The sequence below is a fragment of the Gopherus flavomarginatus genome, chromosome 9 (assembly GCF_025201925.1).
Source record: "Gopherus flavomarginatus isolate rGopFla2 chromosome 9, rGopFla2.mat.asm, whole genome shotgun sequence".
In the NCBI taxonomy this organism is placed as follows: Eukaryota; Metazoa; Chordata; order Testudines; family Testudinidae; genus Gopherus; species Gopherus flavomarginatus.
This window is the reverse complement of record NC_066625.1, coordinates 66,066,711-66,085,092: the sequence shown is the minus strand read 5'-3', so window position 1 is coordinate 66,085,092 and position 18,382 is coordinate 66,066,711. Positions and strand designations below refer to the sequence as shown.

The window sequence follows — 18,382 nt, the reverse complement described above, 5'->3', positions numbered from 1 at the left end:
TTTAGTTTTGCTTTGAAATATCAATTTAAATTAAGATTTTTTTTTTTTAGTTTTTTAGAACTTCCCAGTTGGTAAATCAACAATTTTGCTGCATCCACATTTTTCCGATAAAACTTTTTAGTTGAAAAATGTTGACCGGCTTTAATGCTGTAGCCTTTTTCCTATATGTCCCCCCCAAAGAAATCCTTTGGTGTGGATAGAGAGCTTCAGTCTGGTACCTTCCAGAAGTATTAAAAATTCACATATGCAAACATATATCTCTTTTGGAATGTCCCCAATGAGTTGTATACCAGTAATATGTCAAACAATATACTTTTGGATATGTTGCCTAATTACTTGAAAGCCTAGTCTCCCTATATAAAGAGCAATATTCCTCTCTCCAATCCTTGTCTCATCTGTCACCTCATTTATTCTAATTTATTTATCAGAAGAGTGGATTTTCTTTCTCTTTTGCTCTTGTTATAATTGGATCTTCTTATAGGTTCCAAGATATTTGCCATACAAATAATACTGAATTGCATAGCAACTGTTCTTATACTATTGAGGAATAAATTGCATTTAACTTCAGACATGACTTCAGATGGAAAACAGACTATCGCCTTCTGTCAGCTGTTATTAGATAGCACCTTCTCTTGGGACAATATCCAAAGTGGGGAGCATAGCAAAGTCGACTACTATAAGAAACAAAGGGACCAGTCCTGTGAAATACTAAGCACCTTATATGAGTGCTGAACAAAGTGTTCAAGAAAATAGTAGGTGAATGGAAGAAATGTTCCCCTCTAATGTGGAGGCAAAACATGCTCTAACACAAAGAAAACATTCTTCAAGACAAGCTATGAAAATACTATTTATGTGTATGGTTGCCACCCTCTAGGATTGGCCTGGAGTCTCCAGGAATTAAAGATTGTCATGTGATTAAATCTCCAGGAATACGTCCAAGCAAAATTGGCAACCGTACTGATGTGCAATGTAAATATATTACTTCTGAACCCCAGTAGAAAAAGAAGTGGCCAAAGTCCCTAGACTGTATTAGGCTGACCACATTCAGTCTGATGACATCTACTTGTCTTTGAAACAGGGCTGTTTGGGGCATTTCCTTCCTGCAAAACAGTTCTGTGTACTCTCAGCTGGCAAGGCCTGAGAATACATGAGCTTCCTCTTCCCCGTAATTGCTCTGAATGCCAGTTCATAGCAGGGAGGTAGGAGTGAGGAGAGGTTTTCAGATCCATTTTTACCTTTGAGCATTTGCATCTGCTTTCCACTGCCTAGGCATCCATAATGGCTTGTGCTGAATAAGTGACAAGATCAAACTCGACCAGGAATGTATATTCAACCCATTCTTTTCTATAGCTGGATCACTTGATGACCTCCACCTAAATTGCTGATCATACTTAAACCATAAAGAGAATTCTAAATCATATCTTAATACAGGCATCCTATACTGAGCATTCTTCCTAATGGTGCTAGCTAAAGACAGACGAATGTCACAGTCTGAGTGATTGTCCTTACGAGTGATGCCATAAGGGAACTCTCACATGTTTTGTATCCAGCACATCATTGCTGATGATTCATGTTGGTAATTTGCAACATGAGATTTCATCCCCATCACCATTTTTCCTACTGTTGCATGGTGGTATTGCAGTTTAGAGTTAGAAATATAAATTGTAAGTGCTGTTACCTTTCTGCACATGTAATAATGATTGAACTGAAGTTACACAGCAGCAACTCAAAGTGTAATAGTGATAGAGCTGTAGACTATCCTGCCTAGACCTGTGCATTAAAAGAATCCTCTGTATGTGTGCCTCCCGGTTCCCCTACAGAAAAAAGAGTAATTCTCTTTCCATGACATTGCCACCTCTTTCTCTGTGGTTTGCACAAGGAGAAGAGGCGGAGATAGGGCAGCAGGGGGTGAGCTGAGGGATACTCATCATCCTGCCTCTGGCTGTGTGAAGAGTAAGCTAAAAAAGTTCCACTTATAGGTCTAAAGAGTTACTGGGAGTTGGCCAGAGGAGGGGCTAGAATTCAGAGCAGTTGCAGGGGAATAGAGTCTTCATTTGGCCTATTGCAGCTTCCATGGGGTCATCTAAATTGGGGAGGGGGGAGTATTCTTGCCTATTTGTCAGGGGCAAAACCTGCCTCCCCTGACAGAATGATCAAGAAGAAATGGGGCAAACAGATTTTTTTTTTCCCTTCTCCTGTAGGATTTTCTGCAGGAGAGGATGATCTGGGCTGGAGGCAGCAGGCACTGATACAATCCACTCAATACTCATTTAGTTGGGTTTTTCTCACCATGATCATGTTTTTTTTTTTCCAGTGGGTAGCTGCCGACTTGATTAATCTCATTTCCCCTGGCCCTCAGCCTTTCCATTCACCTTCCAGCTGAGCAAACAAAGGGGTGGATAGTCATTTTAACATGCTTCCTCCCTCAATCCCTCTGGGATTGGCCTTCAGTTCATCCTGTTCATAAAACAACTGTTTTAACAATCTCTGAGAAATGTGTCTCTTTACTAGTACTTGGACCAAGCGGCCTCTATTGGGATAAACTTTAAAAGACCCAAATCTGCCACCTGGGAACCACCATTCAGCTAATGGCTTTATTATTATTTCTACTAGATGGAGTGGGTTTAATAAAGATCATGGCACTCATAACAACCAGCTGAGAAAAAACAAAATAAGCAAACCAATGGAGTCTGAAGTTCTGTATTTACCTTGTGTATTATGCACAAAGATATTTTAAAACAAGTTTGACATAACAAGGACACTGTCTTGTGTTCTTTGTTTAGATTTTGCATTTCTCTGTTTGAAAGTCCATGGAGTCAGTTTCACTTTTGGCTTTTTTAGTGTTGCAAGGTTTAGCTCTTGCATTGTGAAGAGGAATGTTTGTTTACTTCAAATTCTTTGTTCTTGTTTGGGAATTTTTTTAAAAAGGTAGAAATGTATCCATTGTCACTACATTTAATAAAAACCTGTATTTTCAAAATGTAAATTTGTGGCCAAACTAAAAATAGTCAATAGAAAATGTCAATTTGCAAAAATCCCTATAATCTCCACCTTTACCCTTAATAAGCAATCCCTGACAATTAAAAATCTTGAGTCCTAATAAGGTCCTATAGTCAGCTAAAAGATAATGTCCATTGAAACAAATGGAAATGGCTAGATTTTTACCAATGAAAAATGCAAATAATCAATTTTTGTGAGAAATCTAGACCCTCACTACTTTCTCAGTAAACTGATTGTTGAATACTGGACACAAGTATCTGCTTCTGTTCTTTACCATTTCTTTCATCCAGCTTACTACAAAATGTGTTTCTTGCAATGAACATCATGACCACTTTCAAGAATGCAGACTTTGTGACATGGGGATCCATCTTGAGTTGAACTCTGATGGGCTCAGGGCCCTTTGCCTCAATTTGGTCGCTTGATTTATTTAGTGCAGAAGTCAGCAACCTGTGGTTCACAAGCCACAGATCTTTTCAAACATCTGCACCGCTCAGCTTGAAATAGGAAACTGGCGCCACCCTACCATCCCCGTTCAATTCCCTTCCTTCTACTCTCAATCCATCCCTCTCTTCCTGGTTCCTGCTGTTTAAGTCTCACTCCCTGTAGTCTTGAGTGCATTTCTCCTATTTTGCTGGTTGTCTTGTGTTAATGTTTTGTGGGAATATAGATGTATTTGAAAATTGCCATTTTGAGTCTCATCCTGGTATGTTCTCAGACACCAGTCACTTTACAAGGGGTGCCCCATTGCACAATCATTGAGTAGGACACCATTATATAAATTTTGCTCTGGGGTGGTAGACAGCTAATTTCTATTATTCTTGTTTGTTTATTTAAAGTACTACTAGAAAGTTTAACAAAATGACTTGCTTCAGGAATTAGGAAATTTTCTATCCAGCGGTAGGGTCTGCTTTCTAACTGCAGAAGCACACAGGTTGGGGGAGCGAAAGGAACAACTTTTCAACTTTGATACATGCAGGCTGCTAAGAGTGCTGAACGGAAGGTACAGATGCTGTCCTTTCCCATTTTTTTTTTTCGCTTTTTCAGCCATTACCAGGAGCTAATTTGAAAGGTGGGGGGACTTGTAAAAGTCTCCACAATTCAGACTTGAGTAAGCAGCCTGATCCTGCCCTCTGAGCAGTGAAACCACCACACTGATTCTTCTATGTCTTCATTCCTGCTGTCATGGAGGAATGAACAGGATTTGTCCCTAATGAATTAAAACACTGCATGAATATCTAATAGTTGATGGGCTAGGTTGAAAAATGAGACATCAGGATCTCAGCAGAAAAAATATTGTAGAGCTTGAGCTGGCCGCACCATTGGTCTGAACAGGTAGAACACAATTGGGTGACTTAGGATTGCATTCACAACTGGCTTTGCTTCCAACATCATCTATGACCGTTTATTTTTAAGATACAGTGCCCTACAATGTATGACCCTATACACAGTTATCTGAAAGGTGAGTGTGAAGTTCTGTGCAAAGCGGGAGTGCAGGTGCCAGGGATGTGGGATATTAGACCCCAAAGTAGTTGTGGGTAGAGTGATAAGGGGCCTGGGAGGAGGAGGTGGATGAGGCTTGGTCATGAGCTGGTATATTTGTGTATATGGGATCCAGCAGGGGCATGTAGAGGGGGAGGTGATCAGGGTTTGGAGAAGGGTTGTGCGGGAAGTTTAGCGGAGGGAGGAGCCTGGGGCTTCTGCGTTGGAAGGGACTGAGGGGGGTTATAATGTCTGTGTGGGGGATGCAGGGGTTTTATTGGGGGGTGTTTGGTCAGGCAGCAGGAAGGTGGGCGGAGGTTTAGGGGGCAGACTCGCAGAGGAGGCGGGGTTGGGCACGTTTGGGATGGTGGGGGAGACACGACTGGCGGTGGCGTGATGGCGTGTGGACGGTAAGCACTGAACGCGCCACGGAGGCGGGAGGCGGGGCCCATCCGGCCCAGGGAAGGTGTGCGCGCACTAGATGGACGGGACCTACAGAGGGGCGGGACGACAGGCTAAGGGCCCAGGGAAGGGGCGGTGCCTTCAGCGGCGCACACACGCGCGTTTCAACAAACTCTGACCCCGCTGCCGTACCGTCCCTTCCGGTAACATGGCGGCCTCCTGTGGGCAACGGAAGCGGCTGGTGGAGTCGGCGCTGGGGAACCCCCCGCAGTGGCACGTGCCCGTTCCTGGCCGGCTGGTAGCATGTCATCGCCGCCAGGGGAAGGCGGGGATCTGCGTGGCCGAAGCCTGCAAGAGCTGCAGGAGATGCTAAGACGCCAGGAGAGGCTGCTGGCCGCTCGGTGAGCCCCGGGTCGGGGGGGGGCAAGGCCCCGGGATAGCCTCCTGCCCCCCCCGCCACCACCTCCAACACACACACACACACACACACACACACACACACCGCTACCCCAACACCCCGCTGTCATCCCCGCCCCACACACAGAGCTGCCCTGCCTCCTGCTCCCCCTCCACCACTTCCAACACACACACACACACACACACACACACTGCTACCCCAACACCCCGCTGTCATCCCTGCCCCATACACAGACCTGCCCTCCTCCTGCTCCCCCGCCACCACCTCCAACACACACACACTGCTACCCCAACACCCCGCTGTCATCCCCGCCCCACACACAGAGCTACCCTGCCTCCTGCCCCCCCGCCACCACTTCCAACACACACACACACACTGCTACCCCAACACCCCGCTGTCATCCCCGCCCCACACACAGAGCTGCCCTCCTCCTGCTCCCCCGCCACCACCTCCAACACACACACACACACTGCTACCCCAACACCCCGCTGTCATCCCCGCCCCACACACAGAGCTGCCCTCTTCCTGCCCCCCGCCACCACTTCCAACACACACACTCCTACCCCAACACCCCGCTGTCATCCCCGCCCCACATACAGAGCTACCCTGCCTCCTGCCCCCCCGCCATCACTTCCAACACACACACACACTGCTACCCCAACACCCCGCTGTCATCCCCGCCCCACATACAGAGCTGCCCTGCCTCCTGCTCCCCCTCCACCACTTCCAACACACACACTCCTACCCCAACACCCCGCTGTCATCCCCGCCCCACACACAGAGCTACCCTGCCTCCTGCCCCCCCGCCATCACTTCCAACACACACACACACTGCTACCCCAACACCCCGCTGTCATCCCCGCCCCACACACAGAGCTGCCCTCCTCCTGCTCCCCCGCCACCACCTCCAACACACACACACACACTGCTACCCCAACACCCCGCTGTCATCCCCGCCCCACATACAGAGCTGCCCTGCCTCCTGCTCCCCCTCCACCACTTCCAACACACACACTCCTACCCCAACACCCCGCTGTCATCCCCGCCCCACACACAGAGCTGCCCTGCCTCCTGCTCCCCCTCCACCACTTCCAACACACACACACACACACACTGCTACCCCAACACCCCGCTGTCATCGCCGCCCCACACACAGAGCTGCCCTGCCTCCTGCTCCCCCGCCACCACCTCCAACACACACACACACACTGCTACCCCAACACCCCGCTGTCATCCCCGCCCCACACACAGAGCTGCCCTGCCTCCTGCTCCCCCTCCACCACTTCCAACACACACACACACACACACTGCTACCCCAACACCCCGCTGTCATCGCCGCCCCACACACAGAGCTGCCCTGCCTCCTGCTCCCCCGCCACCACCTCCAACACACACACACACACTGCTACCCCAACACCCCGCTGTCATCCCTGCCCCACACACAGAGCTGCCCTCCTCCTGCTCCCCCGCCACCACTTCCAACACACACACACACACACACTGCTACCCCAACACCCCGCTGTCATCCCCGCCCCACACACAGAGCTGCCCTCCTCCTGCTCCCCCGCCACCACCTCCAACACACACACACACACTGCTACCCCAACACCCCACTGTCATCCCCGCCCCACACACAGAGCTGCCCTGCCTACTGTCCCCCCGCCGCCACTTCCAACACACACACACACACACACACAGCTACCCCAACACCCCGCTGTCATCCCCGCCCCATATACAGAGCTACCCTGCCTCCTGCCCCCCCGCCACCACTTCCAACACACACACACACACTGCTACCCCAACACCCCGCTGTCTTCCCCGCCCCACACACAGAGCTGCCCTGCCTACTGTCCCCCCGCCACCACTTCCAACACACACACACACACACACTCCTACCCCAACACCCCGCTGTCATCCCTGCCCCACACACAGAGCTGCCCTGCCTCCTGCTCCCCCTCCACCACTTCCAACACACACACACACACACACCGCTACCCCAACACCCCGCTGTCATCCCCGCCCCACACACAGAGCTGCCCTCCTCCTGCTCCCCCGCCACCACCTCCAACACACACACACACACTGCTACCCCAACACCCCGCTGTCATCCCCGCCCCACATACAGAGCTGCCCTGCCTCCTGCTCCCCCTCCACCACTTCCAACACACACACTGCTACCCCAACACCCCGCTGTCATCCCCGCCCCACACACAGAGCTGCCCTGCCTCCTGCTCCCCCGCCACCACTTCCAACACACACACACACACACACTGCTACCCCAACACCCCGCTGTCATCCCCGCCCCACACACAGAGCTGCCCTCCTCCTGCTCCCCCGCCACCACCTCCAACACACACACACACACTGCTACCCCAACACCCCGCTGTCATCCCCGCCCCACACACAGAGCTGCCCTCCTCCTGCTCCCCCGCCACCACCTCCAACACACACACACACACTGCTACCCCAACACCCCGCTGTCATCCCTGCCCCACACACAGAGCTGCCCTCCTCCTGCTCCCCCGCCACCACTTCCAACACACACACACACACACACTGCTACCCCAACACCCCGCTGTCATCCCCGCCCCACACACAGAGCTGCCCTCCTCCTGCTCCCCCGCCACCACCTCCAACACACACACACACACTGCTACCCCAACACCCCACTGTCATCCCCGCCCCACACACAGAGCTGCCCTGCCTACTGTCCCCCCGCCGCCACTTCCAACACACACACACACACACAGCTACCCCAACACCCCGCTGTCATCCCCGCCCCATATACAGAGCTACCCTGCCTCCTGCCCCCCCGCCACCACTTCCAACACACACACACACACTGCTACCCCAACACCCCGCTGTCTTCCCCGCCCCACACACAGAGCTGCCCTGCCTACTGTCCCCCCGCCACCACTTCCAACACACACACACACACACACACACACACACACACACTGCTACCCCAACACCCCGCTGTCATCCCCGCCCCACACACAGAGCTGCCTGCCTCCTGCCCCCCCGCCACCACTTCCAACACACACACACACACACTGCTACCCCAACACCCCGCTGTCATCCCTGCCCCACACACAGAGCTGCCCTCCTCCTGCTCCCCCGCCACCACTTCCAACACACACACACACACTGCTACCCCAACACCCCGCTGTCATCCCTGCCCCACACACAGAGCTGCCCTGCCTACTGTCCCCCCGCCACCACTTCCAACACACACACACACTGCTACCCCAACACCCCACTGTCATCCCCGCCCCACACACAGAGCTGCCCTGCCTACTGTCCCCCCGCCACCACTTCCAACACACACACACACTGCTACCCCAACACCCCGCTGTCATCCCCGCCCCACACATCATAGAGCTACCCTGCCTCCTGCCCCCCGCCACCACTTCCAACACACACACACACACACACACACACACTGCTACCCCAACACCCCGCTGTCATCCCCGCCCCACACACGGAGCTGCCCTGCCTACTGTCCCCCGCCGCCACTTCCAACACACACACTACCCCAACACCCCGCTGTCATCCCCGTCCCACATGCAGAGCTGCCCTGCCTCCTTCTCCCCCCGCCACCGCTTCCAACACACACACACACTCTGCTACCCCAACACCCCGCTGTCATCCCCGCCCCACACACAGAGCTACCCTGCTTCCTGCTCCCCCCCGCCACCACTTCCAACACACACATTGCTACTCCAGCACCCCGCTGTCATCCCTGCCTCACACGCAGAGCTGCCTTGCCTACTGTCCCCCCGCCACCACTTCCAACACACACACACTGCTACCCCAACACCCCGCTGTCATCCCCGCCCCACACACATAGCTACCCTGCCTCCTGCTCCCCCTGCCATCACTTCCAACACACACACACACACACTGCTACCCCAACACCCCACTGTCATCCCCGCCCCACACACACAGCTGCCCTGCCTACTGTCCCCCCGCCACCACTTCCAACACACACACACACTGCTACCCCAACACCCCGCTGTCATCCCCGCCCCACACACATAGCTACCCTGCCTCCTGCTCCCCCTGCCATCACTTCCAACACACACACACACACTGCTACCCCAACACCCCACTGTCATCCCCGCCCCACACACAGAGCTGCCCTGCCTACTGTCCCCCCGCCACCACTTCCAACACACACACACACACTGCTACCCCAACACCCCGCTGTCATCCCCGCCCCACACATCATAGAGCTACCCTGCCTCCTGCCCCCCACCACCACTTCCAACACACACACACACACACACACACACTGCTACCCCAACACCCCGCTGTCATCCCCGCCCCACACACGGAGCTGCCCTGCCTACTGTCCCCCACCGCCACTTCCAACACACACACTACCTCAACACCCCGCTGTCATCCCTGTCCCACATGCAGAGCTGCCCTGCCTCCTTCTCCCCCCGCCACCGCTTCCAACACACACACACACTCTGCTACCCCAACACCCCGCTGTCATCCCCGCCCCACACACAGAGCTACCCTGCTTCCTGCTCCCCCTCCGCCACCACTTCCAACACACACATTGCTACTCCAGCACCCCGCTGTCATCCCTGCCTCACACGCAGAGCTGCCTTGCCTACTGTCCCCCCGCCACCACTTCCAACACACACACTGCTACCCCAACACCCCGCTGTCATCCCTGCCTCACACGCAGAGCTGCCTTGCCTACTGTCCCCCCGCCACCACTTCCAACACACACACACTGCTACCCCAACACCCCGCTGTCATCCCCACCCCACACATCATAGAGCTACCCTGCCTCCTGCCCCCCGCTACCACTTCCAATACACACACTCACTGCTACGCCAACGCCCTGCTGTCATCCCTGCCCCACACACAGAGCTGCCCTGCCTCCTGCCCCTGCAGCCACCACTTCCAACACACACACTGCTACCCCAACACCCTGCTGTCATCCCTGCCCCACACACAGCTGCCCCGCCTCCTGACCCCCCACCGCCACCTCCAAGATACACACTCTGCTACCTCAACACCCTGCTGTCATCCCTGCCCCCCCCCCACACGGGTGCTACGCCTCTTGTCCCCCCAGCCACCACCTTCAACACACACATACACACACATGCTACCCCAACACCTCACTGTCATCCCTGTGCTCCACACACGGGTGCTATGCCTCCTGCGCCCCAGCCACCACCTTCAACACACACATACGCACACACTGCTACCCAACACCTCGCTCTCATCCCCGCCCCACACACCCGGGTGCTCTGCCTCCCAGCCACCACCTCCAACACACATACTCTGCTATCCCAACACCAACAACCCGCCTCTCACACACAGGTGCCCTGCTTCCTAATGCACCCTCCCTCTCCAAGGCAACACACACACATCGAGAGATGCATTGTTACCCCAGCACACCGCTGTCATCCCTGCCCCACACACAGAGCTGCCCTGCCTCCTTCGCCCCCAGCCACCACTTCTAACACACATGCGCACACAGACAGAGATATGCACTGCTACCCCAACACACCTCTGTCATACCCACCACACCTGCATACACACACAAAGCTGCCCTGCCTCTCCCAGCCCCTACCACCTATAACACAGACACACGCACGTGCGCACTCCAAGACTCACCACTACCCCGACACCAATGCATCGCTATCATCTCCCTTACATCTGTGTGCACAAACGCAGAGCTGTCCTGCCTCCTGTTCCCCCGCCCCAGCCACCACCACCTCCTGCAAGCACATATAGACACACTACTACCCCAGCACTGTTGTCATCCGCTCCCCCCCGCCCACACACACGGAGCAGTCCTGTGTCCTGTCCCCTAGCCCCCAGCTTCCACCACCTCCAACACACACACAGATAGAGACACCACTACCACAAGATTAACACGTCGCTATCGTTCCCCCTACATTAACACGTGCGCGCACACACACACACAGCTGCATGCCTCCTGTTCTCCCCCTGGCCCACAGCCGCCAGCACCTCCAACACACACAGACATGACACAGTGAAGCCTGATCCTGCCAGTGACTTCACATGAGCACCCGTCCCCCCACTGTCCGCTGTCACTTTGGACAGTGGATACTGCCCGCTGTGGCAGAAGCTGTGTCCTTTTGAGAAGGATAACAACCAGGTCACAGATCGGACTCAGTGAGCAGAACAGGCCCAAGAGTCATAATCATTTTCCCCTATTGAAAGGGCCACCTCACGGGGGCTGTTGCCAAGCACAGAAAGTGCCGTGATAAGGGACAGAAGGATTTGGGAGTCCAAGCACTACAGGATTAGACTATCATAGAATTCAATGCCAGAAGGGATGACCGGATCATCTGATCTGATTCCTGTGTATCACAGGCCACCAACACCATGCAGCACCCACACGCTAAACCCAGTGACCAAAGTATTACAGTCTACAGGAAACTAGACTGTTAGGTGCCACAGGCAGAGAATAGGTGGGACTGGGGTAAACCAGTGCCCAAAGCCCCTGCAGTGACAGGGAAATAATTGTTAGGTAGACCCAGTTAATCCTAGCAAGTAACCTGCACCCACACACTGCAAAGAAAGGTGAAAAGGTTTGTTTCTGGCAATTTGACCTGGAGGGAAATTCCTTCCTGACCCAACACGTGGTGATCACTTAGCTCCTGAGCCTGGGAGCAAGAACCAGTGAAGAACAATAAATAAGTGATGCTTTTGCTTTAGTGGGGCCTGATCTTGCAAGCACTTAAGCATGAGTGACTCTATTCAAAGTCAATGGAGTTCTTCACATAAGTAAAACCACCCCATATGTTTACATGTTTGCGGGGTCAAGACTTTAATGATTTACAAATCTGACTTTACCTACAGAAATGCATTGTTTTTAAGGAGGCTTTCTAGTTTGGTTTCAATAAAAGGAGTGTGTGTGAGAGCGAGTTAATGAGTAAAGGCCAAAGTGGGGAGGGGAACGCAATTTGTGTGGGGAATATAGAGAGGTAGTATCTAATCTTAGGCTATGTCTTCATTGTAAAAAAGATATGTCTTGTTTCACATTGAGATAGTTAGTTCGATGTAAAATTGTAGTGGAGACAAGACACAAGTAGTTTTATACCTCAGCATAGCTAGTTGAGGTAAACCCCAGTTAGTGGGGCTATGATTGATTACAACTAGCTGTGCTGAGGTAAAAACTCCAGTGCCTGTTCCCTTCTAAAAAATGACAGTGAGGTAGCTAACTTAGTATAACAACATATTCCCCCCCCCCCCCCTTTCAGTGAAGGAAGCCTAAAGGGTGGGGAAAAGGAAGAACTAGAACAAACATGCATCCTGCACAAATGTGCAATTTTAAACCTATTCTGTAAGGCAGGAGAGGGCAAACTTTTTGGTCCGAGGGCCACATCTGGGTGGGGAAATTGCAAGCAGGGCCAGGGCAGGGGGTTGGGGTGCAGGAGGGAGTGTGAGGGATGGGAGGAGGTGCGGTGTGCAGGAAGGGGCTATGGGCAAGGGGTTGGGGCAGAGGAGGGGTGTGGGGTGTATAGGGGGCTCAGGGCAGGGGTGCAGGGAGGGGTGCGGAGTGCGAGAGGGGGCTCAGGGCAGGGGTGCAGAGTGCGGGAGGGGGCTCAGGGCAGGGGGTTCGGGTCTGGCAGGAGGCTCAGGGCAGGGAGTTGTGATGTGGGGTGCAGGAGGAGTTTGGGCTCCGGCCCGGCGCCGCTTACCTGTTAGTAAAACTTCCTTGGACCCAATTTACTGGTTGTGAATGCTACTCATTTGTGTCAGAATCACATCAATTTCTAGGTTGGATTTCACACACACACACACACACACACACACACTTCTCTGATTAATTTGCTACAGATAGCTTTGATAACATAATAGAGTTGTGAAGATTATTCTGGGTAAGGCTGTCAAGACAACAGTTTAAGAAGTATACTCAAATTTTACATATGTTCACAGTTCTAAAGTCAATTGATAAATATCTTCAGTAATCATAGCACAGTTCACTTCAATCTTGTATTTTGCCCTCCAAGTTCTGTGATCTTTTAAATTAAATTACTGTAAAATATTTGCCATACCATTAATTCAGCTCAGAATAATCTTCACTTGTTTTGATAAAATGATCACTATTTTTCTGCTATTGTCATGAACGTATAAAACTACAGATTTCATGCATTTATGCAAACTTCAGAATTCTAATGTTTTCAGAATGTTTTGTGTCATGGAACCAGCAATGTTTTAATATTTTCATGAAACTATTAACTTTATCCATCGGCTATTACATATGTGAATATCAGAAATAAGACTGAGGCTTCTCATGTAACTCTTTCTTTCTTATTTTTAGGACTTTTATTTATAGACTTCCAGATAAAGGTAAAAAGATCTCTGATTTTGTTGAAAAGCTGAAGCTTGCCATAGCACAACAGGAAGAATTAAGGAGGACAACTGAACTGTTGTCTGTTGTTAGACTGGAGTTTCAGACAAAACAACAGGAGATTAATACAAACAAGCAAAGAGTTGCCCTGAGTGAGGACAAATCAACAAATAAAGTTTTCTCATCTATTTATGAAAACTCTGCTACTAATGTAAACAAAACTTCTAAAACTGTTGTGCAAGACAAGGAAGCTGAATGTACTGAGAAAAGAGAGACACATACGGCTTCTGCAAAGGGCCATAAAAAACGTGATCAAATAGAGAGTATGATCGAAGACCATGCAAAATCTCACGAAAGTAAATCCAATTTAAATTCATCCTCATTCAGCCTGATGAAAATTGATCAGCAGATACCTAAATACCTGGGTGAAACAGAAAGTGCAGTGGATGCTTCAGGCAACAATGGTGACATGCTGGTTGAGGCCTTTGAAAGAGTTGCAGTTGGAGATGGGAATAACAGTGAAAGAAAATCAGAAAAAGAACAGAACATTGCTAAATTTAAGAATAATCCCTTTGGAAGCCTTCCCACGGTAGCACCAAAAAAGCCACATTATATTGAAGTTCTAGAATCAAGAGCTAAGAACCCAAGATCTAAACATAAATTTAAAACCAACGTGTAAGTATTGCTGAATAGAGAAGTTTCTCATAAATAGGAGGCCTAACTATTATCTATATAAAACTGGTGACTGTAAATGCTTTTTGCTTTTGCTTCGTTTTGACAGTATTAGATGATCAAAAAGACATATGGCATTTTGTGGCATGCTAGTTTAATGTGCTAGTCCCCCACATCTGGGGACTGGGGCTAAAATCCTGATTCAAAAGTTATCTTATAATGTGTCGCTTAGTCTCCTGATTCCACAAGTAATAAATAATCATCATCAATACTTAAAGGTTTTTTGTGTTTTTTTTGGTCCATGCTACAAAGCTATTAGTTAACTGGCAAATATTCCTTTAGGATTACAACTGAACTGTAATAGTTGGTGGCTTTTCAGGATCACTCTGAATTTTAATTTCTGTATTGGCAAAATTGTCTGGAAACTTCAACAGTGACTACCCGAAGTTTCCCTGACTCCCAGCCATTACCATTTTATGGACACAAAATAAGCAGAAACAGAGAACTAGAAGTATAACTTCTGGCAGAGATTTTTTTTTCCCTGGAAGAATATTTGTTACAAGTTGGTGATATAATAGAGTTTTGCACCTTTACTAGGTTCTATACTGGATACAATTGATATGCATGATGGAGCATCATCGCAGTGCCTTCATGTACTTGAGAAGATGGACCTATTGTAGCTGCAGATCACTACAAAGTATATTGAAAGTGTTAGTAGCTTATAAGCTGTATAAAATCGCTAGTTCATTTTTTCCATTGATTAAAAACTTAAGATATTCACAGAGGAAGGCAGGAAAGGGTGACTCCAGGTGTCTGTGTAGTATGTGATGTTGTGGTTAGTATTAGAAACCTGTGTGTAGAGAGAGATTGTACTTAAGTAAGGCACAATCCTTCAATGTGCTGGAGCATTTCCTGTGAGAAAATGAATGTCCTCAACCTCAGGGAAGTTAATTGAAGTAGATAGTGTTTGGTAGATTGAGAGAGGCAGCATATTCTAATGGACTCATTGCTGAGTTCGGGACTCCTTCATTCTAATCCTTGCTAAAGCAGTGATTTACCCTGTGGCTTCAAAGAAGTCACTTAGCCTCTCCATGAATTTTTTCTCACTGGTAAAGTTTCCTTTCTTAAGGCTTGTCTACATCACAAAGTTGCAGTGCTGGTGAGGGGGTTACAGCGCTGCAACTTAGGAGGTGTACACATCTGCAGGGCATCACCAGCGCTGCAACTCCCTGTTTGCAGCGCTGGCCGTACTCCCGTTTTGTCTCGGGTGTAGAGGATCCAGCGCTGGTGATCCAGCGCTGGTAATCAAGTGTAGACACTTACCAGCGCTTTTCTTGACCTCCGTGGAATAAGCAGGTATCCCAGCATACCTGAGGAAGCCTCTCTGGTAATCAAGCGGGTCTCCTTCCCCGGTTTGCTCTCGTGTTCCCCGAACCCCCGTGCAAGCAGGTCTCCTTCCCTGCGGTTTGCTCTCGCGTTCCCCGAACCCCCGAGCAAGCTGGTCTCCTTCCCCGGTTTGCTCTCGCGTTCCCCGAACCCCCGTGCAAGCAGGTCTCCTTCCCTGCGGTTTGCAGGGGGGTTCGGGGAACGCGAGAGCAAACCGTGGGGAAGCTGGTCTCCTTCCCCGGTTTGCTCTCGCGTTCCCCGAACCCCCGTGCAAGCAGGTCTCCTTCCCTGCGGTTTGCAGGGGGGTTCGGGGAACGCGAGAGCAAACCGCGGGGAAGCTGGTCTCCTTCCCCGGTTTGCTCTCGCGTTCCCCGAACCCCCCTTGAAGCCGCCCAACAGCGCTGGAGTGTGGCCACATCTAACACCACTTGCAGCGCTGGTTGCTGTAAGTGTGGCCACTCTGCAGCGCTGGCCCTATACAGCTGTACTAATACAGCTGTAACAACCAGCGCTGCAAAATTGTAGATGTAGACATACCCTTATAAAAGTGTTGTGAAAATTAATTACCTTTTTACATGAAGAAGCACTATGAAAGTTTGGCTTATTGTTCACTTATGTGGTGTATTATAATATGACCTGATTTATACTGTCTCTTTCTTAGTCTTTCTGTATCAGAAATGACAGTTTTTAATTCTAGAAACAATCTTAAATTCACATTGCAAATATGGTTCGCAACTTCACATTTGATCCCTTTTAGATTACCAGCTGAGTGGAGTGGCTCATCTCATGATTCCTCACCTAGTCGTTCACCTAGGAGACTTGGGTCTTCAATTTCTGTAGAAGAAAGACGTCTTAGAGATAAGAAACATCTGGATGACATCACAGCAGCCCGGCTGCCACCACTTCATCATGCACCTACCCAATTGTTATCCATAGAAGAATCAATGGCAATTCAGACACAGCAAAAAGAAATTTATGGGGTATGAATCAGTGTTACTGTTTGGTCTGGAAAATGTAATTATATTGCTGGGACCATTCTGGAAAGCCACAGTAGAAAAGCTATGCCTTTCATATGTTAGTCAGTTGAGACTTCCAGGCTCTTTATAAAGTCAGATTAATTTTTCTATTTGATTCCGTCAGTGTTTTTTTTTTTTTCAAATTCATTCTTTAGAGCTGTTTATCAAGCAGTGAATAAAATTTAGCGTTATTCTTTGCATGTAATAATGATCAGTTCATTACAGTGTTACTTGTCACTTCTGTGATTTGAACTCAAAAAGTATACTCAGTAACAAACTTACCAGTCACTAGCCTATGCTGGATAACCTATTCAGGCTAATGAAGGCAAAAGAAGTATCCAGTGTTATAGATCTGAAAGGTATGCATGTAATTACAGTTGATTTTCTTTGCACTGTGACTGGCAATGACCAAGTTCTTTGTAGTCACTGGAGGTTAAGGAAGTTTCATTTTGAACAGAGATCTGGCACTGGATGTTGGCATTGAATTCCATATGATCACAGACTGGTAATGTTTAAAACTAGACAACTAGTAAAAACTTGTTGGTATTCGGCTATTTAATTTCAGTGTGGTGCTGCTTAATATTTTATAAGCCCTTACTAATTAATAATCTCAGCATTCCTGAGAGTTAGGTAAATGTTATTTCCCCTTTTTATGGAGCAGGAAACTGGAACTGGAACAATTATGGGAGTTGCCAAAGGCCACAGTCTTTGTCAGAGCTGGGTTTGGAGCATGGGAGTTCTGTTTCTCAGTCATATGATGACTCTGGTAGGCCACGTATCTACATAGGCCTGATCTTGCTCAAGTGGAAGCAGGTCTTATGTAAGAATTGCAGCATGAGAAGCTGTTGCTCAAGTAATAAAATGAAATCATTTCTAAATCAAAATAGTAAAGATATTTTTGTTCAAATTTAAGGAACTGTCCACTGTTTCTTGCAGATATTAGGAATTGCTGGGATGAGACTTAATGTGATCATGCCAGTTACTCTGTAATGTTTCTGTTTTTCAACTAGTAGATTTCTGATATCCAGGATGAATAACAAATTGTAGTTTAACTTATGTCTCTCTCTCTTTCCTGTGTGTTTGTTTTAGGAAATGCAAGCCAAACTTGCTGCCCAAAAACTCGCAGAAATGTTGAATATTAAAATGGTCCGGTATGAACCTGAAGGGGAAACCTCAATGAAGTACAGAGAAGTGAGGGATGAGGAAGACTACCATTCATTGGAAGACTGAGTTCAAAAAGGAAAATATCTGGCAGTGGACAGTGTAATTGATCTCTTGTGCTATCCTTTTAAAAACTCGATAACCAGGATTCTTGGCCATGTAGATTGCTGTGTTTGCTAGAGGAGATGTGGCACTGCAGCTCTGGGAAGGGATTAATAGTTTAAGTACAAATGATATTGGTGTTTGTGGCCTGATTTTTCACAGACAGACAATGTGCTCAGTGCCTCTGAAAATTGCCCATTGGGCTTTATGTAGCTTAGCTAAAGTAGCTGTTCAGCATACTGTGGTAAGCGGTGACAGAGTGTCTACAAGGAGATGGTTATAGTTGGCGGGAAAAATGAACATAAAAGAAATAAATATTTATTAAACCTATTGTGAATAGATAAGAACTCTGAGTTTTAAAATAACTTAAAAACCTCTTCAGGCTCTAAGGGATGT

General features: G+C 49.3%; 1 protein-coding gene across 1 annotated transcript in view; it reads left to right on the top strand.

Annotated features, from left to right (window-relative positions):
- Nucleotides 1-18,118, top strand: part of MYZAP (myocardial zonula adherens protein) — a 98,404-nt gene extending 80,286 nt beyond the window's left edge. Inside the window, exons 13-15 of the mRNA XM_050968013.1 lie at nucleotides 13,620-14,324; nucleotides 16,465-16,687; nucleotides 17,813-18,118. Coding sequence (XP_050823970.1) covers nucleotides 13,620-14,324; nucleotides 16,465-16,687; nucleotides 17,813-17,953 — 1,069 coding nt within the window. The 3' untranslated portion in view covers nucleotides 17,954-18,118. The remainder of the gene's footprint in view (nucleotides 1-13,619; nucleotides 14,325-16,464; nucleotides 16,688-17,812) is intronic.
- The last annotated feature ends 264 nt before the right edge of the window (nucleotides 18,119-18,382 follow it).